Source organism: Petromyzon marinus, chromosome 34 (genome assembly GCF_048934315.1).
Source record: "Petromyzon marinus isolate PM22_M1 ecotype Great Lakes invasive population chromosome 34, UKy_Petmar_22M1.pri1.0, whole genome shotgun sequence".
Taxonomy (NCBI): domain Eukaryota; kingdom Metazoa; phylum Chordata; class Hyperoartia; order Petromyzontiformes; family Petromyzontidae; genus Petromyzon; species Petromyzon marinus.
Genome location: NC_133700.1, coordinates 6,899,746 through 6,926,653, shown reverse-complemented (window position 1 = coordinate 6,926,653; position 26,908 = coordinate 6,899,746). Strand labels below are relative to the sequence as shown.

Here is a 26,908-nt window from a genome sequence, read left to right as displayed (position 1 = left end):
AAAAACCTTTGTTGCGAATAATATCGGTCGCGAAAGCCGACGTGCTAAACCGATGCTGCTGTGCCGTCTTCCCCCCCCCCCCCCCCCATTATTCTGCTGGGGCGCATGATGAGCTCAGAGCAATAGAGCTCAGTGGGCTGCTTGACCGCGGCGAGAATTCTCCCCGACGACTGGGTCGTCGTCTTCGTCTCTGTGTGTCACGCGCCGCCCGTTTCCCTCCCCCCCCACAGAGCCTCTCTGCGCAACCGCTCGCGGTCCACCACCAACCCAGCAGTCGACGTGGGGCTTTCGCTCATCACGCCCATGGCCTCGAGTCTCCCCGGCGACGATGTACGCATTCCATTGTTGAAGCTGCGCGCAAAGCAAAGTGTCGCGGCGCCGCCGCCGCCTCCGTCGTTTGGGTTGCAGCAAAAATGAAATAAAAATGGGGAGGAGTTTTAAAGTTGAAAAAAAATGGGAAAACGGAGGTACGCCGTCAAAAGCACGCAGCCGTTTGTGGATATGATGATGGAACAACAACAACAACAAGAAAAGACTACTCGTCATCTTTATACCGGAGAATCATAATCTTTATACCGGAGGAATCTGCTGAGCTGTGAAGCTCTTTTTTCATAGATATCCACTCGGGGTGGCTCAGAAAGTTACAACAACAAAGAATACGAAAACTTGATCGTATGTAATCTTGATTTGAAGCTTTCGTGACTGCAGGAATCCATATTCTTTGGTTCTTTCGGTAAAGTCACGTAGGTAGAAAATAACTTTACCGAAGGAACCAAAGAGTATTGATAGTATGTATGTATGTTGAACTTCGTACCGTACGTAGCCAATTGTGCTTATCGGAGGTGTGGGGGAACAACAACAATATATATTGAAAACGAATTTTTATAAAAACTTATTTTTGTGTTTAGTTGATTGTTCTTCCCCCGATTCTCCGATTAGCACGGTTAGCTACGTACGGTGTAAAAGAAGTCCAACATACATACAACAAACTAATCCTAAATGTTAGTGATGGATTCAGAAGGCCCGCATTCAGACATGCCCTGTCCAAACCCACTTATATTTCTGAACAGTCAATTTGACGTCTCTAACGTAACGTATGCTCTGTAATTCACGTGTTCCACTTTCTCTCAAGGTAAACATAAGCGAGCACCTCTGGCATGCTTCCTTTTCGCTTAAGATGTTTTCAGCAAATTAATTAGTTGTTTACACACGTGGGAGAAAAGTTGAGCATACTGAGGCAACCCCTCACGCACGCGCCGTGCGTGTGTATTTTGAATTTCTTTCGCACCGTACGTAGTCAACCGTGCTAATCGGAGGTGCGGGGGAAGGACAACAAACTGAACACAAAAATCAGTTTCTAAACAAACGAGTTTTTAGTCTAGACTTAAAAATGCGTAGCTCCAGTGGCTTCCTAATATCGGAAGGAAGAGCGTTCCAGACGGCCACATTTTCTGTACCGCCTTCTCCTGGCGAGCCAGAGTCTGCCACCTCAACACGCACAGGTAAGGGAGTTTCACAACACCGGTGCGGTGTTGAACGATTTGAGGAAAATATCTCAATGCGATTTTTCTGACAGATATTGCGATTTTATTTGCGTTTTAATTTTTTTAAGTCAAGCTTCAGTTCAATATTCACTGTGTAATAGATTTAAAACGTGTGATGGAGCATTACCACGTGATACCATCAACATATGAACTGCTCTATATATTCTAATGCAAGGATGAGAACTTAAAAGATATGAATTGCTTCCAACATGTATTTATTCAAATGTTTTAAATGAAATAGAACAATCAAACATAAAACAATTGTTGAGTTAAATAAATAAAGTTATAATAATAACAGCATTAAACAATTCCAATAAGAAAGTAATAGGACTTTTCAAATCGCTAAAAATCGCAACCTTTGCGATTTGCTAATTGCATTGTTTGAAATTGCGATTAATCGATTTGAAATCGATTTGAAATCGATTAACCGTTCAGCCCGACAGGCTCCACAGCGCTGGATTACTGCCAGCCACGTGCGGCAGCGTAGCCACCTGGCCACGGCTGCTATTTAAATATCCGCGCATTGTGACGCGCCAAACGGTGTTTGGAATTCCCGACCAGGTGCATTCCAGGAGAAAAAGCACGGCGAAGACGGAGCCGTCCGTCTCCAAGCCGGGCGTGAAGGTCAACAAGGTCACTGACGAGGAGGAGGAGGATGAGGAGCACGCGCCCGTCACTCGCATTCTCAAGTACAACGCACCAGAGTGGCCCTACATGGTGTTCGGGGCGGTGGGGGCGGCCATCAACGGAGGGATCCAGCCTGTCTTCGCGATCCTCTTTAGCGAAATCCTCGGGGTGAGAGGTCTCTCTTGTCGGAGGAGAATAGCTCGTCACGCCTCTGCTTTAACCATCTTCGTCTCCTTTTCCTCAATTTTACCCTGATTGTGCTGAAATGTTATGATTTTAAATCTTGACTTAAAGCTTTCGTGACTGCAGGAATTCATATTCTTTGGATTCAAAGAAAACCTATCTACGTGACTTTACCGAAAGACCCAAAGAATATGTTATTATTTTAGTTCGCGCCTGTTAAGTCGAAAAACAAGTCACGCAAACAACCGAATAGAGCAAAAAAACGTACGTGTTAAGGCCCCGGCTATCGTCTGTGTTCTGCGTGTGACTTTACAGACGTTCACTCTGCCCACTGAGGAGGAACAGAGGAATATGATAAACCTGACCTGCCTCCTCTTTGTCCTTATTGGCATCGTGTCATTCGTCACGTACTTCTTGCAGGTAAGCCGACGTCTTTGCGGGGCATCTTAAATTGTGGTTATTAATTATGTTTTGTACTAGGGGTTGTTCGGGGGCGCCCGTGGCGCACCTCACGACCATTTACGGCCTTCGGCCAGGAAAGTCACGACAAAAAAAATTGCACACGTTTTTAAGTTTTAAAATGAAACAACTTTGAATTGTATTATGTTTTGAATTAGATAATTTTATTTCTTCATTAACAGCTTATATAATTTTACATGTGGAAGACTTAATTGAAAACGACATTTCGTGTGAATTTTTTTTCTCGTCGTTAAGTAGATGGCCTTGCTGGCGGTTCGGTTCTATGCGGACTTTCACCTGTTTGGGATTGCGGGATCGAGATAAGGCGACATTGAGCTGCTAGCCGTGCGAGAAGACCGCCGTCTGCAGATCGATTCCAACGTAATCGAACGTCTGTCCCTGCGCCTCCGTCGTTCATGCAGGGGGCGCGTAGGTTTGCAGCGACCCCTGCATGAAAACGACCGAAAATGCATCACAGATAGATGAAGTTGCGCGCTTATATAAGATTATTACCACACCTGATGATGATTGCTTGTGTTGCAGTCGAGACGTCGTGAGAATTTTATTGTTTTATATTTTTATTATTTTATTGTTTCCCTTCTACGTGCATGTCTCTCTCTCACTCGGCGAGTGAAACGCACCCGCGCGTGCGTGCGCGCGTGTGCGCGTGCGTGTGTGCGTAGTGGGGAGCGATAGTGTAGCGGTTAGCGCTACGCTGCGCTATGAACCTGGCGACCGGGGTTCGATTCCCGCTCACGGCCAATACCGGTGACGATTATCTGAACCGGTGCCGGGCCTCCCCTAGGTCGATTCAGCCTCAAATGAGTACCTGGTGCGGTGTGTAAACATCGCCACTAGGGAGACAAAGGCGGTCGGGCGTGGTGCTGGCCACCCACCCCCTCGTGTACCGTGCCGGCCTTCATAGGTGCTCGCTAACAGCACTTGCCCCTACAGTCTGTTAAGGCTATACGGGGGATCTTTGTCTTTATCTTTGTGTGTGTGTGTGCGTGCGCACGTGCGCAGGGCTACATGTTCAGCAAGTCGGGAGAGCTGCTGACGCGCAGGCTGCGCCGGTGTGGCTTTATGGCGATGCTGCGCCAAGACGTGGGCTGGTTTGACGATCTCAAGAACAGCCCGGGGGCCCTGACCACGCGCCTCGCTACCGACGCGTCGCAAGTGCAAGGGGTGAAGATTTGTTACGTGTTCGAATTTCATTCCAGAATGTTTTTTTCTTCTTCTTGTTGTTGTTGTTGTTCCCACCGTTGGGGTCATTTCTTCCGAGATGGTGTTCCCTGGTGGTGCCGTCGGCGGTCATGTCGTGGGGGAGGAGTGAAAGAGAAAATTAATCCATTGGGATGTCTCGCGGGGCAGCGTGACTCACACGTGTGTCCTGCGAGCGTCTGCGCAAGAGATTGTCAAAGAACATTCACCTGAAAGAAAAGCTTTCTAATTGTTTCGTAATGTTCTTTGGTTCTTTCGGTAAGGTCACGTAGAATGAGAATAAAATAATAAAATAACACAATAAAATTATCTCTGAAAGGTACAGACAGGTACAGACAGGTCTGTACCTTTCACCTGAAGACGGCCGCTTGCGTTGTGGCCGAAACGTCGTGAGAATTTTATTGTGTTATTTTATTATTTTATTCTCATTCTACGTGACCTTACCGAAAGAACCAAAGAAGATGAATCCTTGCAGTCACGAAAGCTTTAAATCGAAATGTTTCGTAATGCTTTTCCACTTGGGCTGAAAGTGTTTTTTTTGCATTAGCTGTAACTGTTGGGCCTGCTCACCTCGGCAAGCCTCGCTGATGAAGCCCATGACTCTTTTTGATCAGTATCAGGTAACTCTATAACTCCAAAAGGTGATTCAATATGAAAGTGCATGTGATATAATGTCGTGATGCTATTAAGAACTTAGCCTATTGAAAACTAGACAAATAGCTCAAGACACTTCCAAAAGCTCGGATACACAAACCAAAGTAACGCAACTTAATTTTACCCTGCCAACTACCCCGTGTCGGCTTCTGTGCGACTAAATACAAATCGCAAGTTGGAAAGCGTTGCGGAATCCAATCAACGTGCACGTGTGGTTCTCCCCCCCCCCCCCCACCTTCTTTGATATTACGCATGAACAGGGTTCGGGTAAAAAAAATTCGAATTTGGTAAGAAATTAAAAAAAAAACCTCAATGTATCAAGAGCCGCAACGCACTGTGCGGTGGTGAATACGTGACGGTGGTCCTGAATTAAATAACGTCTCACGAAGCGGTCCCTTAAAGAGCCGCACGCGGCTCCGGAGCCGCTTGCACATGGCTGAGGATGTCTCCTTCTTTTCAGGCAGCGGGCATGCAGATCGGCATGATCGTCAACTCCATCTCGAACATTGGGTCGGCGTTCATCATCGCCTTCTACTACAGCTGGAAGCTGAGCCTCGTCGTCACTTGCTTCCTGCCGCTGCTGGCCTTGTCGGGCGTCTTCCAGGCACGCTTGCTCACAGGCTTTGCCAACACTGACAAGGAGGCATTGGAGGATGCCGGCCAGGTGAGTGCGGAGGGATCCGACCGGCGGCGGACCTCTTGTGACGTGTCCTCGGGTTGTAATGTCTTCTTCGTCCGTACGGCTGCTGGTGTAGATGCAGAGCTACAACTTACAATTTCACGTTCAGGTGGTCAAGCCAGACAACCGTGTCGGGAGTAGCAAAGTTTTCATCGCTGTGATGTCTCCTTCGTATTTGCGGATTGGGGGGGCATTGCGTTGTTGTGTGTTGTACGGTCTGTTTTGGATGACCACAGTCGCACACTGGAGAGTTGTTAATTTTCCATTTGTGCATCAGGTATCCGCATCTGCCATGGTTTGTGCTGATGGGATTTAGGGTGGACCCTGAGCTTCGTGAAAGATCAAACCCAGGGTTCTTCTGCGTTGGGTCTTTCTTCTGCGTTAGGTGTTTGTTTGTGAGTTCTTTTGAACTTCATTCAGCTCTCCAGGCTTCATCAGGAGTTGAATTCGCATTGTTTAAGGTTAAGCGCATGGGTCCAAAAGGGCTTGCCGTGACTTCATGCGACGACAAGGGACGTCGTTGAGGTCTTGATGATTGGGAAGGTCGACTGCTTTCCTCTCTACCGCATCTGCGCAAATGATGAGCTCTGTCCGGGCACGATATTAGGAAGCCACTGGAGCTATGCTTTTTTAAAGTCTAGATTGAAACCTCTTAATCTTTAGTTTGTTGTCTTCCCCTGTGCCTCCGATTAGCACGGTTGGCTATGTACGGTGCAAAAGAAGTTCACCATACATACTGCCCATAGACTAACACTACCCATAGATTCAACACTGCCCATAGACTCAACACTGCACCTCCAGTTAGCACGGTTGGCTACGTACGGTGCGATAGGAGTTCAACACACATACAAACCGTGCTCCTGTTTCACCACGTGTTGATAGATTAACACCGGACCCAGGTGGGTTAGGTGGCGAGCGGGGTTGCACTCCTCCACATTCGCAATCATAGGGCTCCCGCCGCGAGGGCGTGTTGTTCGGCGTGAAGCCCGACGTTTTGCTCCGCGTGCTGGGAGCTCCTGCAGACAACTTAACAGTGCAAAGTGTGAGTGTGATACGTGCCGTGTTGTGTCAGTGTAGCACAGAACTGCGCTGTTTGTGTGTTTTAGTTTGTTGTCCTACCATGCCGCACCTCCGATTAGCACGGTTGGCTACGTACGGCGCGAAAGAAGTTCATACATGGTGGTTGTAGCAAATACAGATATTGGTGGTAGTAGCAAATATGTAAACATACATATACATACATACATCATACTCTTTTGGTTCTATTCGGCAAAGTCACGTGACTTTACCGAATAGAACCAAAGAGTATGGATCCTTGCAGTCACGAAAGCTTCAAATCTAGAATACATACATCAGTTTAACAACAACAACAACGACAAACCTTTATTATGAATATATATACGTACACACCGTGCGGAGGACAATCGGACTCGCAATGCGCGCGCCCAGGTGGTGAACGAGAGCATTGTGAACATCCGGACGGTGGCCGGTCTGGGCAAGGAGCGGACTTTCGTGAAGCAGTACACGGACAGCCTGACTGTGCCGCACCGCGCCGCCATCCGCAAGGCGAACGTCTTCGGCGCGACCTTCAGCTTCTCGCAGAGCGTCATCTTCTTCACGTACGCGGCCTCCTTCCGCTACGGAGGCTTCCTCGTGGCGCACGACGGGCTGAAGTTCCCGCTCGTGTTCAGGTGAGCGAAGCCCCCGCGGTTCGACCGCCGCTCGGGCTTTGACGCGTGACGCCGGCCCTCGGACTCGTCCGCGGGGAAAAGATCGTCGCCGATGACCCTCGTAAACCCCCACCCCGCCGCCCCCCCCTCCCCCCCACCCCGAGGCTTTCTATCTCGCGCGGAATATTTTCCGGGGCCACTCGGTTGACCAAGGGACCTGGGAAAAACATTAGCAGAGTATAAATCTGCACGTTTCATTTCGTCGTTAAATGCTGCTGTATGGACAAAGACAGGGGTGGTGGTGGTGGTGGAGGAGGCGGGGGGGGGGCGTATTCAATGAAATTGCTCCATTGTGGCTGAATAACAACAAAAAAAACCATGACATGACTGTAATTTTTTAAAAAAAATCTTCCAATAATCTCGCGGCAGGGTGTTCTCGGCTCTGGTGTTCAGCGGCACGGCTTTAGGCCGAGCGTCGTCCTACGCCCCCGACTACGCCAAGGCCAAGATCTCGGCAGCTCGTCTTTTCAAGCTGTTCGACCGAACTCCGGCCATCGACTCCTCTCCAGACAAAGGAGTATCGTGGGTGAGTCGCGGTCAGAGCCATTACGCCGTGCTCGTCGTCTGGGTTGAGGGCGTTTGACTCGCGGTAGGGTGCCTTGCGAATTCGAGGGTCCAACTGAGCCCATCGCCCGTGTCGGGTGTATGGTATGAACATTTGGAGCAGCGGTTGCAGTGCCCAGCGCACGTAAGTTACGATGTCGTTAACCTGAGTGCGATACGCAGCCGTGGCTCATGTAAGTGGCGAGCAATATTTGAAATAATCCTGCGCCCCAGCCCCCCCCACTCGTTCATCAACTCGCACTGACCAGTGTGGTGAAGTATAGTCCAAAAAACCCGTCATAACTAACAGGCTGTGGGGGGTCTTCATTCAGCAGAGAATTGGATTGTCATTTTAAAAATATATATTTCTACGTAAGGTTATTTTGGTGGAGTGATTGCACAGTGGCTAGTGCACTGCGCTACGGACATAGCCAACTGAGTTCGATTCCGGGCCGTAGCTGATATCATTGACGAGTGATATCTGAACCGGTCCTGGGCCGCCCTTCACCTACCGGAGCTAACCAGCGTGGTGAAGTATGGTCGAACATCCGCCATGACCGACAAGGCGCAGGAAAGCTTCATCCAGATGTGGATCGAACACAGGGCTGTATATTTTTTTTTAATTTAGCGAACGCTTTGATACAGTTACAGCACCAGAAACACATAGAAAAGTAAATAAATAAACGAATACATACGTATGTCAATGTTACACGTGTGAGTGGACGTCAGCCAACGTAGCCACAGAGCCATGCGACAGCCACCTCCAGCACGTGCAGGGTAAACAACAACAACAACAACCAGTACCGCCCGGCACGCCCTGACGAACTTCACAGCCGGAGACGATGGGGTGCCACGGTCTCCCGCTTCCCCCGCGGTCACACGGCGGCCTGTCACGTAGCAGAACGACGTCCCATCGATGTTCATAAGAAGCACCGCACCCAGCCTCGGTCACACACTGGAGGCGGTTCAACTGAACCCACTATGGTGCCTTGGGAGGTCGGTGGCGGGCATCTGGACTGACAGATCACTATGAATGGCACGGGGCTGTGAATGACTTATTTTAGCACCGCATGCAAGTCAATGACACGGTGTCGTTTCGCGTTGCGCAGGATGGCTTCCGTGGAGACGTGACGTTCACCAATTGTACGTTCACGTACCCAAGCCGGCCAGACACGCAGGTGCTCAACGGGCTCTCGGTGAGCGTTCAGCCTGGGCAGACGTTGGCGCTCGTGGGCACCAGCGGTTGTGGGAAGAGCACGAGTGTGCAGCTCCTCGAACGCTTTTACGATCCAGACGGAGGCCAAGTGGTGAGTGGACCAAGAGATGACCTCCGCGTGGGGCCAATTTCCCATCGTGCATTCATCCGCGTTCACGTTCGATAACGGACGCAATTTCAGTGTGAAGGTGTTTGTGCGTTGGTTTTGTCCGTCCATATTTTTGCAAAGGGGGGGGGGGGTGATACTTTAACTCGCATGCAGATGATCCAATGTGAATCAACCTGAAGTATAAAGTTGTATTGCTATTGGGGAATTACCCGATTGAAAAGTGGCCACATTTGTCAAAGGGTTGCCCAAAGAAATGCAGACACAATCGAGAGCAAAGTTAAATTTTCCCTGACTACCGGTCAGCTTCCAAAATCCTAATTCCAAAGACAAACCACATGTTGGAAAGCCTAACACAATCCATACGCGTGTGCATGCTTTTCCGTAAACTATTTATCTTAACTTTCCATTTAAGTTGTGCCTAATTCCCACGATGCACTATCCCAATTTTCAATTTTATGACTCTTCTCAGAACGCATTTGAACGGATGAATCGCGGCGCAGTCAAGCCGCCCAGTAACGAACGCACACGCGCGCACCTTTGCATCATCGACATCAATTTGCATTGCGTCATCCGCGACATAACTGTGATCTCTCTCTCTCTCTCAGCTGATCGACGGGAGGGACTCTCGCACGGTGAACGTGGGTTTCTTGCGCTCCAAGATCGGCATCGTGTCTCAGGAGCCGGTGTTGTTCGACTGCAGCATTGCCGACAACATTCGCTACGGTGCCAACTTCCGCGAGCTCACGTGGGAAGAGGTCATTAATGCCTCCAAAGCCGCACAGCTGCACGACTTCGTCATGGGCCTGCCCGAGGTAACGTCCTCCTCCAGTAACTTCGAGTCCCTTGCCCCCCCCCGGGAAGTGTTGTGGCTTGGCCATCCCCCCCCCACCCCCCTGCCGCCGATATCTCCCTTGCGGTGCTGTCTCTCCACCTCTCAGGCTGTCGGTGCGTCTTTCAACCAAGAGAGCTTAATTTCCTGTCCGCTGGTTTGATGTTCGACGTACAGTCAGATCGTGCTCTTGATGAAACTGCGGCAATGATTTTACGCGATTTATAGTGCATTCGTGGCCGGCAGGCTGCTCCCATGTCAGCGACATTGCTGTGAAAGCTGGGTTTGAACCCAGGTTACAGACACTTGTTATTTAGCCAAGGTCTCAAGAGTATATATTTTTTTCATGATTTAAGTCACCAAAAGGACTGTACACGTGCATCAATTTTTTTTTTATCATCATAATCAGCCACACTCAAACCGCTGCTGGATGAAGGTCTCCCCAAGCTGCCGCCACGATCCTGTGATTTAATAATCCGCCTAGCACCTGCACTTGATCTCATTTCATCGCTCCATCTCCCCAGTGGACGTATTCTCGGACGGGTTCCATTCCTTTGCTGCCACTCGGTTATTATTATTCATGATCGACCATCGTCTTTCCTAGTCCTGCCCAAGCCCGCTTAGTTGTCCACTTACTTTTTTATAGTTTGGATGACATCAATAAACCTGTCTTTTCTCTAATCCTCAGTCTGTCAATGTAATTCCAAGCATGCATCTCACAATCAGTCTTTTTTATTTCTCCTAAAATAAAATTAAATTGGCCTTTGCACAGCGCACGTATCTGTATGAATGAATAAGTAAATCTGTTCCATGTTACCGTGCCAGAAATATGAAACCAACGTGGGAGATAAAGGTGCGCAGCTGTCACGCGGGGAGAAACAGCGGGTGGCGATCGCGCGTGCCATCATCCGCGACCCCAGGATCCTTTTACTGGACGAGGCGACGTCAGCGCTGGACACCGAGAGCGAGCAGGTGACGTCTCACACGCACGCAGCAATGCGCTTAGGGGCCATCCATTGAGCAGGGACGCAAAAATCTGTCAAAACTTGACCCCTCCCTGTACGCACGCGTACTTCTTACACACCCCCCCCCCCCACCGAATGCTATAGGACGGACGATATTTAATCCACGCAGAAACGATCAAGGGCTAATAATATTCACGTGTTTAAGCAAACCGATAGTCCACCGGCGGACTATCTAACTAATTTTAAGGCCAATGTAGACAAATTATTATCGAGGCTTCACCCCCTCCCCCCCGTTTCATATGCGTACGGACATTGTCAGTAGACCCCCCATACGCAAGCGAACGCATTTGGGTTAACCCCCTCCCCCACCTCCATGCATACGGACTAAATGGATGGCTCCTTACGGGCCACACAGGGTGCGTATCCAGTGGTAATGTTTAGTTGTGGGGTGCGGCATCTGACGTGGTTGGGAAGTTGGGGTTGTGATCTGGGATGTCGAGACCCAATGGGCTAATTTCTTTGTCGTGGTAACGTTTTGTTGTTGTTGTTGTTGTCTGTGCTTTTTGTTTTGGTGGCATTTCTTAATTTGTTTATTTTGCTCCGTAGTGGGGTTTTCATTTGCTTGCTGTGTACGTGTGTGGGTGTGTATAGGGATTATTTAGCGCCATGCGTAGCCAACCGCGTGAATGGGATTTAGTCCTTAAAAATAATGAATGGTCGCGTGTTGTGAGATGCCGTTGGCATGAATGACGCTATATAAAATGAAAGTATTATTATCTTATGATTAGGTAGGTGTTTCTGTGTGACCAGATTGGTAGAAGGGTGCCACGGTGGCGAGATGTTAACCACCTTGCCTGGTATACAGGAGGTCGTAGGTCCGATCCCAACCCCGACGCCTGTATATTTAGAGTGGATTTTTCTCCGGGTCTGCTGGTTTATCCTTCCACATTTAGAAGCGTGCGCTTTGTGTATTTGGATGCTATAAATTGCTACGTGATGTTAAACCACTTTGTTGAGCTATCAAATTGTGGCCAAGTCTTTTCTAAAAAAAGAGCTATATCGCTCAGTGGGCCTTACCAGGTAAAATAAAAAAAAAATATCTTGATTTGAAGCTTTCGTGACTGCAGAAATCCATACTCTTTGGTTCTTTCGGTAAAGTCACCAAAAATAAAAAAAATAGTTTTTTTTTTACTTTATTGACACCGTAATCCATGAGAATGTGTTAATGTTAATCGTGCGTGTGTTTGAAAACTGTTGCGCAGACCGTGCAATCTGCGTTGGATCAGGCGCGCCAGGGCCGCACGTGCATCGTGATCGCTCATCGCCTCTCCACCATCCAGAACGCCGACCAGATTGCCGTCATATCCCAGGGGCTGGTCATTGAGAAGGGCACTCACAATGAGCTCATGGATGCGCAGGGCGCCTACTACAAGCTTGTTACAACAGGCGTTACCATGAGCTAAGATCGTCGTTATTTATACGGCAGAGATTCATTTCTTAATGTTTTCCGGTTCTCTGGTAGACTGGAGGAGGTGGCGGGTGACAAACAGCCACAGCCATGACGAGAGGTCTACTGGATGTGGTGTGCCGGGTATGGAAATATTTTGCAGCTCGCCGAACTGGACAGGCCAAGCTGAAATTAAAATTAAATGACACCGTTGAAATGCCACCTTTACGTTTTCATTTAGAGTGTAGTAAACTATGAAATCGCATTTAATTTTCCATTAACGCTTAACCCGGGTCACTCTTGCAAGAGAGATGTGCTGTCGCAATGCTGACAACATCACTCAACACTTGTTGAGACCTTAAGATGGTATTTTATCAGAGGTTGGGGAACGGACGGCCCATGTGCCAGACATGGCCCACAACTTTATTTCTTCCAGCCCGTGCCTACGTGGATGCCTCCCACTTTGAAACGGTCCACAAATGACATTTATCCTTCACTGAAGGAGGGGAGGGGGGAATATTTTAAACCTGGCAACGATGCCGCGTTTATCATTTGAGCGCGCTCAGTCACGCCTGTCAATGCGAAAGCCTCTTGAAGTGGCAGGCGTTGACTTGAGCTGTGTTAATGTGGACCGCTAAAGCTACGTGAAAGTTGTATCCGACCCTCGCCAAGTAGAGGGTTCTTCACCCCCGAGTTATATAAACTGTCATAGGAAGTAGTGTAACGTTTTTTTCCCTGCAGTGTGTGGACGTACACACACGGGCTTAATGCTCTTATGTATACATATTTACACGCACCAACTTTGTTTTACATGCAATTGTGAGCCTAGTGATTACATTATAAGGATACAATTTGATCATACGTGGATAAGATATCCTGATTAATGGACTTTTTTATTGTTGGAAACATTTCATGTTTATATTATCCTCAAGCATGTTCAATCCCTCGTGACAATCCACTGCTGGATGAGGACCGCCCCACATGCCTGGCAGGCCTTGGTGGAGGGGGGGGGGGGGTTATTTGACCATACTTCACCATGCTGGGTCAGTGCGGGTTGGTGTTGGCGGGGAGCAGACGTAGCAGCACAGTACACTATCACAATAGATGTTGCTGCACTGTTCTCTGCTGCCCTCCACATAACCCAGCAACAAACCTATAGCATCCTGTTTGTGCGTGATGGTTACCCATCCAAGCACCATGCAGGTTCAAATCGCCGCTTAGCTTTATATCTGGGTGCATTATGGGGAATTGGAAAGTAGAAAGGAACGTTATATTGACCGCTAGTCGTGTTGCTCATTCATTTAATTCCACTGTGGAAGGGCAAGTGGTTTGCCCTTCAGATTTATTCTCAGCCATTGCAATGTGGAATTTCCACCACTGGCTCAGAACCGTCAATGCAAGACGCTCCATTTTTTGAGCAGGTAGATGTTTTGACTGAAGACTGGGATGTAGTTGAGCGTCTTAACATAAAATACTTAAATATAGATAAATGTAGAGAAATGTTATGGTACATATTTTACACGGATTGTATAAAAAAAGGTTGTTGCCGATTAATAATGAACACATACTAAGTGTTGTGAACTTGGGATATCCAAAATAAAAAAAAGTTGGTCCAATTATATTTTTTTCAATGTTGTGAATTTGCTCCAACACACCGGTGTGCTGTGCTCGTAACGAATTAGCATGTTCTGTTAACGTGACAAACCTTACTAATTGGCTGTGGCGGATTTAAAGACATTTATATTTACGCGATCTAACCCCAAAAAAAAACCTGTATTACCAATTAACAAGTTTGATCTTCAGGCATGCTGGTCACACAGGACGCCATTTCACACGAACAGCACAAAAAAGCCTCATTGAGGTTCAACTCGCATTGGAGAAAATCATGCATTTTGATGTTTACCCAACTGCTTTTTAACGAGCATGTTGTGGGAGGAAATGGAATACATGGAGAAACTCCACATACGAATGGGTGATTCTCAGTGCTATAGTCTTCACCTCGCTCCCTTGCAGCCCAGCAGCGTTGGGAATCCGCGAGCAAATCTGTGACCCAACAACTCCACTGACCAGAATGAGCCAATGGGTAGTTTCGGCTGAAGATGTGCAGGTTCAATAAGCTTGGGTCATATTAAGTGCTGTGATGTAACGCTTGCAAGTTTCACAACTGTCGACTCATGATCGAGTCAATATAAGCCATGACCTATTCACCTCCGGATCAAGGTCTTCCCACGTTACCACCATATATCAGGCTTGCAATAGTTGATCTAGCTTCCACACGAGTTGTCATCACACGATCTCCATGGTGGTTGTCATCTTCAGCACGTTATCTTGCTACCTCGTTACTAGTCTTGACCATCGGTCATCACCCCTTCTTAGGACACTTTTCAAATTAATATCGAATTTGAATGTTCTCTTGCCTGTGTTCATATTTCTCTGCAATTGCAAGCATACACCTCCAGGTTTTTTTTCTGAGCAGATTGTCTCACGACATGGCGCCAATAATACAATACATTGGGAATTGGAACCAAAACACCGGAAATTAAAAGTGACTAAAACCTACATATTACTTCAAATATCAATTAAAACATCTATTGCATACACAACTAAAATTGAGATCTAAAAATATAAAAATTACGTACTCATTTTCATACACAGCTGGCATATGGTTGTATCCGTTATCCGTGTTGTTTATCTGAACATACCGATGTAATTCTAGATTTGAAGCTTTTGTGACTGCAAGGTATCATACTCTTTGGTTTTTTCGGTAAAGTCACATAGGTAAAATACAATAAATGAGAACTAAAAGAAATCACGACGTTTCGGAGGCAACACAAGCTTCCGTCTTCGGGTGGAAACCGTCACAGCAAAATTGCTGTATCAAGTGAAGAGAGCTCTAAAATACCCGAGATTATATACAGGTTAATAATCTGCTGACGGTTTCCACCCGAAGACGGAAGCTTGTGTTGCCTCCGAAACGTCGTGATTTAATTTAGTTGTTTTCATTTATTTTATTTTACCTACGTGACTTTACCAAAAAAAACCAAAGAGTATACCTATGTAAGCAGTAATATTCTGACGGTCCCACGAAGGAGAGTAAATAACCACACAGCTCAAATAAAACACAAGGCAAATGAGGTGACACAAATAAGGTGTATTTAGATTTCAACATCAGTGCCTCAGCCTTGCTTCCAAAACGACATTTGACTTTGCATTACATAAATGTAGGCTATTGCTCTTACAAAAAAATATCCTGGAGACATGCATCATAAAACCTTGGTACAAACGTGTATGGGCATGTCTCACACCGCGGATATTAAGAAACACAAGTGCAAGATTATAAGTGTCAAGAAATGTTTATCAACACGTTAAGCAATTTAATTTTGGTGGCATGCAAGAGCAGTACAATTTATGAGCGTTGTTATATCATCACGGGACCACAGGTAAACATCGTGCTGTGGATGTCTGAAAAGCATTGACCAAAGAGAGGGCGGGGGGGGGGGCTCAGCTGAGGCAGGTGCCTGTGGATATTTTAGTAATCGATGTTCTCGCCAGGGCTTCGAATGTCATCGATCTTGAGAATCATTTTGACCATCTGCGTTGCAAGAGAGATCTGTTGTTTTTTACCAATGAGTGTCTCTATAACATGCTGTTCCTTCATGTCACCTGCAACAACAACAAAGACCCACAAATATTACACATTATAAATGGAGATAGCAAAATGGCAAACCACACAAAGGAGTGAAATAGTAACTAAAATGATATGCTGTATCGACTCTTAGACGTTAGGACTTGATATTTTAGGGGGAAAACTGTTCATATTACTTAATTATGAATTGGCAAAGGACTACAAACCCTTTACAAAAGTAATGCTACTTTTGATTTAAAGCTTTCGTGACTGCAGTCATTTATATTCTTAGCTCTTTCGGTAAAGTCACGTTGAAGGGAAACAATATATTTTATTGTTTTATATATATTTTATTGTTTCCCTTCAACGTGACTTTACCGAAAGAGCTAAGTTTATAATGCTACTTTATAAAATTGTCAGTCGACATTTGTTTACGAATGTCAATGGATAGAAATCAATAATAAATAAGTGATACACATTGTAGCGATTTCAATACAATTACTCCATATCAGACAAAAACAGGTCTCAATGCCTCGTGGCTGCATCTCTCCACGCTTAATTGCGCACATTTTAGCTTTTGCCCTATCATTACAAAACAACATTAATTTTATTGGGTTTTGCCCCTTTTGAGTCTCCTTGGAAACAGAACATCAATCAGGCACGCAATAGAGGGTTGCCTGCCCCAAGCAGCCATTATTTACCCTTGGAAGATGACTGCATGCAGTTGATGCCCAGGTAGGGTTTCTTCTCAGCCAGCTGGCGAGACCGCACTTCTGCCAGTGCCCCAATGGAGTTGAGGCCACTGTTCTCGGCCAGCGCCATGGGAATCACCTCCAGCGCATCGGCGAACGCACGCATCGCGTACTGCTCCAAGGTCGCACACTTGAGGGCACACAGGTACACAACGCGTGTCCGTTGAGCACATTGTTGTAAGAGAAATCCGCATGCAGGCCCACGCCAGTGTAAATAATCGATTTTTAACTAAACTTTCCACGCGATAAAGGGATGTAACCATTTACCGTCTGTACAATTTAATGAACGTTGACAGTTTTGTTTCACACTTTTTTTTGTACATGGGATTCATGAAGATAAACACGAATGGAAATGCGATATTCTTAAACCAATGATTTTACACATGTCGAACGCGCAGAAGAATGGATATGAATGCACGAGTGTTTAGATCAGACATGGGTAAAGTACGGCCCGTTGGGATTTTTAATCCGGCCCGCCGAACTTGTCCAAATATTATTATTAAATTAAATTTTCCTCTTCTGTAATGCCCCCATTTCCCCATTAGATGGCGCACTTTGACCGCGAGTTACGACATGTTTTTGTATTGTTTATGTTCGTGCAATTTGTTAAATTGCCTTGCAAATAAATGCTTTGCTACCTGTTAAAGGCCAAATCCTTTCATGTAATGATTTTTACATGTCACTTATATTAGTTCACACAAACACTCCATCCATCTGTTCCTGGCCCGGCCCCTCTGTCAAATTTAGAAACCACTGTGGCCCACGAGTGAAGAAATTTGCCCACCCCTGATTTAGATCCACTGTAAATTAATCTTCATATTTTAATGGCATTCCTATCTAATTTTAATATTTTGTCAAATTTAATGCAGTACAAAGCCGTAACTCCTGGTCAAGAGACATCGGGTTTGTCAGGGATCTAGGACACCTAGCCTGCTTAAACGTACCAATATAGCAGCTCCAAGACTTTTAGATATACATTTCAGACATTAAAAGGTGTGTGTGTGTGGGTAATTATGAACCTAATCATGAAATAGCTTTTTTTTAATTAGGCATAGCATGTAAACCAATAGAATTAATTTGTCAACCGTTCATCACAAGGGAGAACTGGCAAAACGATGTGGGACTGAAATTTGTATCCACACTTGGTCTGATCGTGCCTTCAGTTGAAATCATGTACATCTCAAACCAATGCCTTCTTACAAAATAAACCTGTTTCTATATATATACACTTAATTACCGTGACATACACCTAATATGCACTATCAAAATTACTCTGAATTTTCTACTGATGTGCAATTAATTTGTGAAATTGCTCAATTACCATAGAACAAAAAATCATCATCGCTTGCGCCAAGGGGGTGCAAACCCTTTTCAAACGCTTGAGACAAGATGTGATGCAAGTCGCGTATCGCGTGTTAAAAGCCGAGACGCTCCGGCGTACGAGGCTGCTTTTATTAACCCTATCCCGTTTCAAGATTCCTGCAAGTTGCAGGGTAGGTGTCCCGTTCACCGATGAATCCCGGAACGCGCAAAGCGGTTCAGCGTTCATTTCATTTAGAGAGGCATAGCGCCGTTTGTTTTTAAAGACGTTGTACTCGCTGCGGAGAACTGCGGCGACACGACCGCACTTCGATGATAGTTGGTGACAAACTGTGCCACATGCCCTCCTGCATGGCCTTGCGGGAGCCTCAGTATCAATTAAGTAATTCGATTTTTTTCTTCCGGTTGAGACCAGAATCGGAAGAAAAACCGATGACGTACATCATTGGAACAGGTTAAAAACAAATCATTTGCGATCGTTACCTTGTCTGCAGCTTCCGAAACGGCTAATGAGCAGCTGATTTCAGCAGATCCGCCTCCGTACACAACGCGGTTGTCTCGCACCAGGTTGCGGATCACGCACAGAGCATCGTGGATGGAGCGCTTGGCCTCTTCAATGATCTAAAAACAGAATCCGGGGTTGCGATATCAAGGCAATTTTATTATATATATTTTACTATTAAATAAAACCACAATTACAATAAAACACAGATAAAGGGAGCACGTCGGTCAGGGAACAAATAAACGACATTGATTTGCTTCAATTTTGTTTACATAGATGACCAATTATATACCACAAATCTGGAAGAAAAGCTATTTCCTGACCAAAATCCTAATTTGCTGAGAGAGTGTAATCTGATGTGCAGAGCAAGGAAAATCATATCCAGGCATTGGTACAGAGCAATGTCAATGCATGAGATGTACCAAAGCTAGTTATCTTACAGATAAGACCGGGTAAACTCATTTTGTCCATTCATGTAAAACAAGCGCACGTAATGTTCACTACCCTCGATGTAAAAATGGAAGTTATTAGATCCGCCTTTGGTTCACGCCGCAGCACGCGTGTGTAGCAAGCATCACACGTGCCTGTTTTACATCACACGGAAGTGTATTTGTATTTCTTCTCCTAATTATCAATGGAATACGAAGATTCAGAGTCTAAAGGGGCCGATTGTTTTCATCGCTAACCCCCCTTGGATTGGCCACTGGCGTGCACCTCGTTCTAACCAAGTACAAAGATGCCGCACTAACCCTCCCACCCACCAACCACACTACAAAAGTGCTGGCGATGGCAGTGAACGCCATACCATCTTGTTGCCTCCACGGATGAAGATGGTTACTGCACGGGAGTTGTGGCACTGCTCGATGACCAGCATGTGATCCTTGGTGGTGCCAAAGGACAGTTCCCGCACGATGCCGGCGTGGCCCAGCTTGTCGGCCGTCAGCTCCGAGAAACGAGGGACAATGCGACCGCCCGTCGCGATGGCGATCAGCTGTGCACAGCATTAAAGGGGCAGCGAATTCACAATGTTCACTTCACAATCGTCGTCGTCAGCAAAACTCAATCCACTCTGCTGCGTAAATGTTGAATTAGCGTTAAATACAGGCAGGTGTATTAATGGCCTAACAATTAAAGTCCTGACAGCACTGCCAGGAGGGATGTCACGATTTGTTGATTAAAATGCAATCGTGTCAATAATAAGTACCCTGAATTATTCACGTATTCCAATTCATGTTTCAACATGCAAAAACTAAAATAAGATACAACCTCAAGTCAACCAGCGCTTATACGCCCCTTGACCAACATTTTCCACCACTATTGGTGAAGCAAACTGGACTAGTTTTGACATTCTAAGTCTCATCAACAGTGGACTCGTATAAATGCTGCAAGCGCAGATTGCATGAAATTTGGTTATGAAATACCCTGCCACTATAGATTATACATGAACCACAATATTAAAAAAAATATATTATTCATGAATGGAATTGTGACAGATTCATGACAAATGAAAGAGCGGAGGTTCCCCATGTGAAGTACAACAAATAACACAAACCTCAATCTCGTGTCCCCCAACCCAACGCACAGCTGGCAGCTGGTTCTGCAGAAGCAAGTGGTTGGCCTCATCATCGAATCCCCACTGGCAGATGGCTAGATTCGCTCCAGTTTCCTTCACCTGTACACAAACATATGCACAGGGGGGCAATGCCAAGATTATACAAAGGGTGATAACTTCATATGACCTGTAATATTTTGTAGAAAATAATAAATACGGATCTGGGTATTACTTGCATGCTGCATTTCAACCAGAGACATAAAACGCAGGTAGGTGAAAATGGCAGAAAGTACTTCATGATACAAATGGTTATCATGAATGTTTTACAATTACACTGGCAGAACATTCAATAGTACATCACAGACCTACAAGGGACTGCTTGTGCATTGACACACATGCACAAAAAGGTAATTAATGTACCATGTTCATCATTAACCCTGCTTTAACAGAAATATGAAATCGGCTAACGTGTTTACCAATTTCCCTTCATACGAGTAAATATTTTTGCTTATTCATATTTGAATCACATCGCGCCATGCCACCACACGGCATATATCATGGTCGGGATCGAACCCACAACCTCCTGCATACCAGGCGAGGCAGATATCTCGCCACCGTGGAAGTCCACAGCAGGAGTCAGGTGAGGCAGTTGGCATCGTGAGATCATACACACCTGGCGGACCATTTCAGCAAACTTCTCCTTCTCATACTGCAGCAGAGCCTTGTAGTCCTCAACACATGTCACATCCAGCTTGTGCTTTGTCTTCGGCTTTGGTGGTTCGAACGGACATGTAAGAATGGCGATCTTGGCATTAATCACCTCCTACAAGGGGGAGAACAAATCATAAAATGTTGAGTCTCTGGGCCTTCTCAATGTGCAATAAATCTATATTCTTGGTTCTTTCGGTAAAGTCACGTAGAAGGGAAACAATAAAATAATAAAAATATAAAACAATAAAATTCTCACTACTTTTTGACTGCAACACAAGCAATCATCATGAGGTGTGAAAACCACAGCAAGAAAATTTGAAAAAAGGTGTTTTTTTAACGCAAGCACCACGGAGAGTGATTTTACAGTTTGTTCAGATGGACAAGTCCATCTATGTTCGGAAAAGAGGAGGGGGGGGAGAGACGAAAATAATGGATGCGGTCTGAAAGCCATCGTAAGCGTGAACAATCAATAAAGACCCGAGAAATGGTTTATCAAAGGGTGTTCCCGAACCGGAGCCCGCTATCCGAGGCACCCGTGGGTCTCACCGCGGCATGTGTTAGAGCACATAAATGTAACAAATTACAGAAGTTCCTATGTAAGACATTAACTTATACACTTACATAATGTATGACATAACTGTTTAGGTTCATGAGCATGTGATATGTATTATTGTACTGCATTTGCAGGCTACAACTCTGTGTGTACATGTGTGGACGGTAGGTTACATTGCCCTGTGAATAGTGCAGGAATATAGGCCTGTGTATCTACTATGCCCTGTATTATGCATGTGGTGTACCTTGTGTTCTCTGTAAAGAAAAATGCATTTATATGCACACGTTAATGTACAGTATGAACATATGCTACATGCACATTAATTTTAAAGCCATTTTTTTCTTTGGGTGGCATTAATATACCCAACCACAAAGCAATAACGCTATAATACTTACTGTAGTAGATGGATCAGGGTAGAGCAGTGGCACAGTGGATTGGCACATCGCACTATGAACTGAGTGACTTGAATATGAGTTGTGGCCATGGCTATCATCAACAGTTTGTAATAACTGAGACCCACCACATCCTGGCCCCTCACTTCACCAACAAGCACTGACCAGCGTGTTGAAATGTGGTCAAACGATCCCCATGGTCAGTTCGGCACATGGTCGGGGCCTTTATGCTGCGCTGCAGTGGATTGAAAGAGATCTGTAACATAATCTCTTGTGGGGCGGTGTGTGTACTGCGTATGTGTGCATTATTAAGCACCTTGGGCATCTGTGGGTGGCTGAAGTCCTTGTCTACGACGACGCCCTTGATGAGCGCCGTGTCGTCGAGCCGTCCACCCACTTTGCCCTCCACCTTGATGAGTTCGAAGTCGACGTCTTTGCGCTCCAGATCGGCCACGGACAGGACCGCATTCACGGCAATTTCGGCCATCATTCGCTGGCAGCGGTTCACACTACACAGGCGCATAAAAAGGTATTGAAGCAATCAATACAAATACCGGGGGGGGCTCATAATGTAGGTTTTTTGGGTTAGATCGCGTTAATATAAATGCGTCGTTAAACCCGCTACCACCCGACACAGCCGGGGGGCTCATTCATGAAGTAGAATTAAAATAAAATGGCATTTAGTTTATCAGCCCCTGGACCTACTGAAACAATGTTTAACAACACCATTTGTTTAAAAAGGCAAACGATTTGGGTTTCAAGCTTACAATTCTCATCAGTCATGTGCTGAAACAAACCCAAAAGGTTCATACACCATTAGATTTTTTCTTTGAATACAAATTGTTTATTTACTAAATAATTAACATTTGTTTCACCATAACAATTTACACAAATATTACTAGCTTGAGAAATTCACTGAAGCCACTCAGATGAAAATAAGATTCAACGGCATTCAGAAGTGTTCACACTCATTGGATAACACTAGTGTAATCCATTATTGCACTGAATAACGATTAATGCAACTACAAGAGACCTAATTCTAATCACCGTACTCTCACAAGGCACAGACCGTGGTGGACTCCTAGTGTGCAGATAGTGCAGTACTGTACTACACGTACATCTTGGAGCCCAACGTAGTCATTGCGGTGAGCACGAGGGACTCGGTGTTGGCTGGGTCCACGGGGTAGGACTCGGCAATGGAGTCGAGGTGAGCAATTGCCACGCGCGCCGCTTGCTCGTAACCGTCGGAGATGCGGATCGGGTGAATTCCTCGGTCCAGGAGCTGCTCGGCCTGCTCGAGCAATGCGCCTGCAAGCACTGTTTCACAAATCAGCCTTCGGTGAGCACATCGTAAGCCAACGAAGTACTATGTATATAAGATAGGCACGTCTTCCTCTCACAGATGGGTGCTGTGGTGGCGAATTGTTAACTACCTCGCCTGGTATACAAACAGGTTGTGGGTTCGATCCTGACGGCTATATACCAGACGTTTGCATGTTCTCCCCGTGGTCGCTTGGAATTTTCTCCGGGTCCACATTTAGAAACATGCGTTGAGAGTATTTGGCTGCTATAAATTTCCACGTGATAAGCCGCTTCATTGAGCTATAATTTGTGGCCAGGTCACTTCTGAAAAAGAGCTATGTAGCTCAGTGGGCCCTACCTGGTAAAATAAAAAGTTTAGTTTCAATTTAGAAATGATTAAAATATGGATGTAGTAGACTTGGTTGTTTAGGAAGCTGTAACAAAAATATTTGTGAAAAAAAGATAGAACTTCAACCTATGTAATGAAGCTCGCTGTGATTGTTAGTGCACTGCCCTTTTAAATCAGCAAACAGTTAATTCCTAGCCACAACTGAAACAATAATGGAAAGTGATAGTGGTCCTGGGTCGCCGAACTTTATAACCCGCAATGACTAGCATGGCAAAATATGGGGAAATAACCTCTACAATTGACATGGCGTGGGCAGACCTTCAATCTTGTTTTTTAATCAACATATGTAATTAATCTAATGTACTGTATACATTAAATAGTTCAAGTCCATTAAATATTCAACATTTCACTGGTTTCTAAATATGTTAAGTTGTATAATTTTAATTCTGTAAATAACACAATGGAACCTTTACATTTTTTAAAGGTTTATATTTTACTATGTAACAAAAATACATAAATTGTTACATTTGTTGGATAAAACAGCTGATAACTTGTTCTGTAAAGTAGAATCATTGATTCCATGAAACTATATAACTGACGTACAAACGTATTAATGTTGGCATAATCAGCTTGTCCTCCAGCAAGCTATAGTGCAGTGCAAATGGATGTGGTGCATAACTTAAGTCACGTACCCACAACACCAGTGGTGCCATCTCCGATCTCATCATCCTGGGAGCGCGACAACTCCACCATCAACTTGGCCACCTGGTGTTCCACGTCCATCATTCCCAGGATAGTGGCACCATCATTTGTCACCGTGATATCGCCATCCTGGCTCACCATCATCTTGTCCAGCCCTACACAAGTTAGGTAAGAACACCATTAATGTGAATTAAATATCATTCCGCACACATTTTTCAAAAGGATCAAGAAACTGAAAAGCATACAGAAGAGATGTTAGAATCAGCTTCATTAACTTCATGCGGTAAATATTATTTCGGTCTTTCGGTAAAGTCATGTAGATAGGTTCAAATTTATTAAAAAAAAATAAACTACGACGTTTCGATCACAACACAAGCGATCGTGATCAGGAGGAAAACAGTGGTAAAATGTTTGATAAATGGTTAAGTGAAATTATTTGTACGCCGATAGAATGCATACCTTTGGGTCCAAGCGATGTCCGCAGAGTGCTTGCCACAGACTTGGCTGCCATAATGTGCGACTGTCAGAACACAAAGCAGACCCAGCATGCATATAACAATTAGATCACAACCCCCTTTTCCCCATCATACTGGACATCAGTGAAAAAGAGCTTCAAAGCTCATCCGATTCCAAATCCATGCGGCCAACACGGTCTGATGATATCGCCACTGTGCGAACCACACACCTATGTGCACCATGTGCAACAACCACCAACCACAATCAGCTCCATCATAGACTGGACTGCAAATACTGCCATCACGCTGTCTGCGATTCCACACGTGCATACATGATCGACTGCCGCTGCCAGGCATGAGTGGCCAGTTGCATGAAGCACCTTCCTTAATCATTACGACTTCGAATCACGGAGTAAACATTCCAACCCAAAAATGTATAGGTCTTGTTGTATAAGGTTGTACGTCCTAGATCGTACGATACGAGTTTGAATTCTCGGTAATGAAAAAATATTTATTTGTATACTGTACAAAAATGGTCAGTCATTCATGACATCAAAATAAATTATAACGCGTCAAACCCGTGTTGAGACGCGGTAAAGAGTACAGCACCTTCTATCAGCAACGGTTGGCTACGCACGGTGCGAATGAAGTTCAACATACATGCAAGAAAGACCCACGTCCCGAAACGTCGGTCTCTTCATCTATATCTTTCTGTTGTGATGCAGTGCCGAAACGTAGGACACGACTGCGGCCTGGGCAGGCCTTCATCCAGCAGTGGATAGATAACGGTCGCTAAGCCAGTGCTATTGACGATTGTGGCTGCGTTTTTGTTTGTACAAGAGACGACGTATCTTTTGTTTTGTGCAAACTCGCCACACATTCGTTATATATGTATTTATTTTGCATTTGCTTTCGTCATTCCAAGTGCCCGTGGCGCATCCTGAAATGGAGAAACTGCACCAACCGCTACCAATGTGGGTGTGGTGGGGGAGCTGTCGCACGCGTCTTTGAGTGCCATGTTTCACACACCCACACAAAATAAAAACTCCCTTATCGAATGGGTCTCCCGTCGCGAGTGTCGATCAAATGCTGTACGAGGGGCCTAACCTCCACGCCGTGCCGGTAGCGGGGGAGATTATGATTATACTTCACCGCCTTGGCAAACGCGGGTTTTGACGCATAGACGTTGTAACATTAGCACTTTGGATTTTTTTTGTTGTTGCTGCGCCGTCCTCTGCTGCACACCACACAGCCGCCCCGCGTAGTATCCTGCAGCATTTTGTTTAAATACGCGTGGTCACCATCTCCATTCATCGAGGCAATGTCTGAAGAGATCTGGCGTACCGAGAGCGATTATTTGTTCATTGGTTCTATACACTGCTGCCTAAATGCGTCATTGTTGAGCTCAATGCAGGGCATCGCGAAATGCGCAGAATGTTATCCGAACGTGCGAGGAGAATGTCTGTAGCTTTGTTCCGACATCCCAATGCAGCGGACACTTTCTACATTGTCATTCTCCGAATGAATTACTTGACTGTACACGAATTCATTCAAAAGCCAAACCGTATTTTTAGGGACACACACGAACGATTCGCGCAATATCTAAATTAAAAATAAAGCACAATGGTACACTTTATCGTTCACGTTCACTGCGACATAGAAGCCAATGGAAAGATCCACCACTGTACACCGGGTGCACTGTACCTTCAATGCATCCAGGCCGCTGAGTCTCGACTTTCTGTCCTGATCTTTAATGATGATGAACGGTCGTCCATACTCATCGAAAGCCAAAGTGCCGGTTTGCGACATCTTGCTGCAGCCGTCGGCGGCCTCCTTCCAAGTGTCCGCGTGCACGGATGGCCACGGATTTAACCACCTCACGCAGAAACGTCTGGAACGAGCGGCCTCAATGGACGCCGGCTTCGCGGGGAGAGGACGTCACGACGGACCGTGCTATTGGAGCCCTAACAAGAGGGGTGTTTTCAACTTGACGCGGCCGAAAATCATTAAAACGTTACGCGCCTAATTATCAACACATTACGAGCAATAGCGTAATTGTAAATAGCAGTTTAAAAAAATAACAAGGAGTTCTGGAAAGGATTAAATACGTTTTTATTGCATGTTTGGGTCGACGTTGAAGATTTCGTTTTAGTAATGGTTGCGTCCACCGGAAATGTCAACTGTTACCTTGGTAACCGTAGACCGTTGGAGGGGAGGCGGCATATCAGAGGGTTGCTAGGTCAGAGGTTTTCCCTCTAGGTCTCTTGCACGTGCGCAGGCACTGCTCATACTTGTACAACTCCTTATTACAGACCAAGTCAGACGTGATTGGTCACCCCGTGCCCTTATAAATCTCAACGTTAATCGTACAAAGTCCCATCACAAGGGAGAAACACAAACAAATAGGCAAATACATTTTTTGCCTGTATTGAAACTGCTGTACACACCGTATAGACCTCAAAACTAAATTTCCCTGTACAAAGAATA

At 45.6% G+C, this 26,908-nt stretch overlaps 2 protein-coding genes across 2 annotated transcripts in view; one reads left to right on the top strand and one right to left on the bottom strand.

Annotated features, from left to right (window-relative positions):
* ABCB11 (ATP binding cassette subfamily B member 11) overlaps window positions 1–13,827 on the top strand; it is a 38,918-nt gene extending 25,091 nt beyond the window's left edge. Inside the window, exons 18-28 of the mRNA XM_032965534.2 lie at window positions 231–330; window positions 2,106–2,339; window positions 2,670–2,774; window positions 3,837–3,998; window positions 5,149–5,352; window positions 6,817–7,058; window positions 7,467–7,623; window positions 8,750–8,947; window positions 9,571–9,777; window positions 10,620–10,766; window positions 12,022–13,827. Of these exons, the coding sequence (XP_032821425.1) occupies window positions 231–330; window positions 2,106–2,339; window positions 2,670–2,774; window positions 3,837–3,998; window positions 5,149–5,352; window positions 6,817–7,058; window positions 7,467–7,623; window positions 8,750–8,947; window positions 9,571–9,777; window positions 10,620–10,766; window positions 12,022–12,222 (1,957 nt within the window). The 3' untranslated portion in view covers window positions 12,223–13,827. The remainder of the gene's footprint in view (window positions 1–230; window positions 331–2,105; window positions 2,340–2,669; window positions 2,775–3,836; window positions 3,999–5,148; window positions 5,353–6,816; window positions 7,059–7,466; window positions 7,624–8,749; window positions 8,948–9,570; window positions 9,778–10,619; window positions 10,767–12,021) is intronic.
* A 1,515-nt stretch (window positions 13,828–15,342) lies between these two features.
* CCT5 (chaperonin containing TCP1 subunit 5) lies at window positions 15,343–26,376 on the bottom strand. The gene is made up of 11 exons (XM_032965533.2): window positions 26,126–26,376; window positions 24,426–24,486; window positions 23,957–24,121; window positions 22,732–22,930; window positions 21,930–22,122; window positions 20,631–20,780; window positions 19,958–20,077; window positions 19,211–19,396; window positions 18,387–18,524; window positions 16,533–16,713; window positions 15,343–15,869 (listed from the first exon to the last, which is right to left on the bottom strand). Exons 1-11 carry the CDS (start codon window positions 26,228–26,230, stop codon window positions 15,736–15,738), a joined length of 1,632 nt encoding a protein of 543 aa, XP_032821424.1. The 5' UTR covers window positions 26,231–26,376; the 3' UTR covers window positions 15,343–15,735.
* Between the last annotated feature and the right edge of the window lie 532 nt (window positions 26,377–26,908).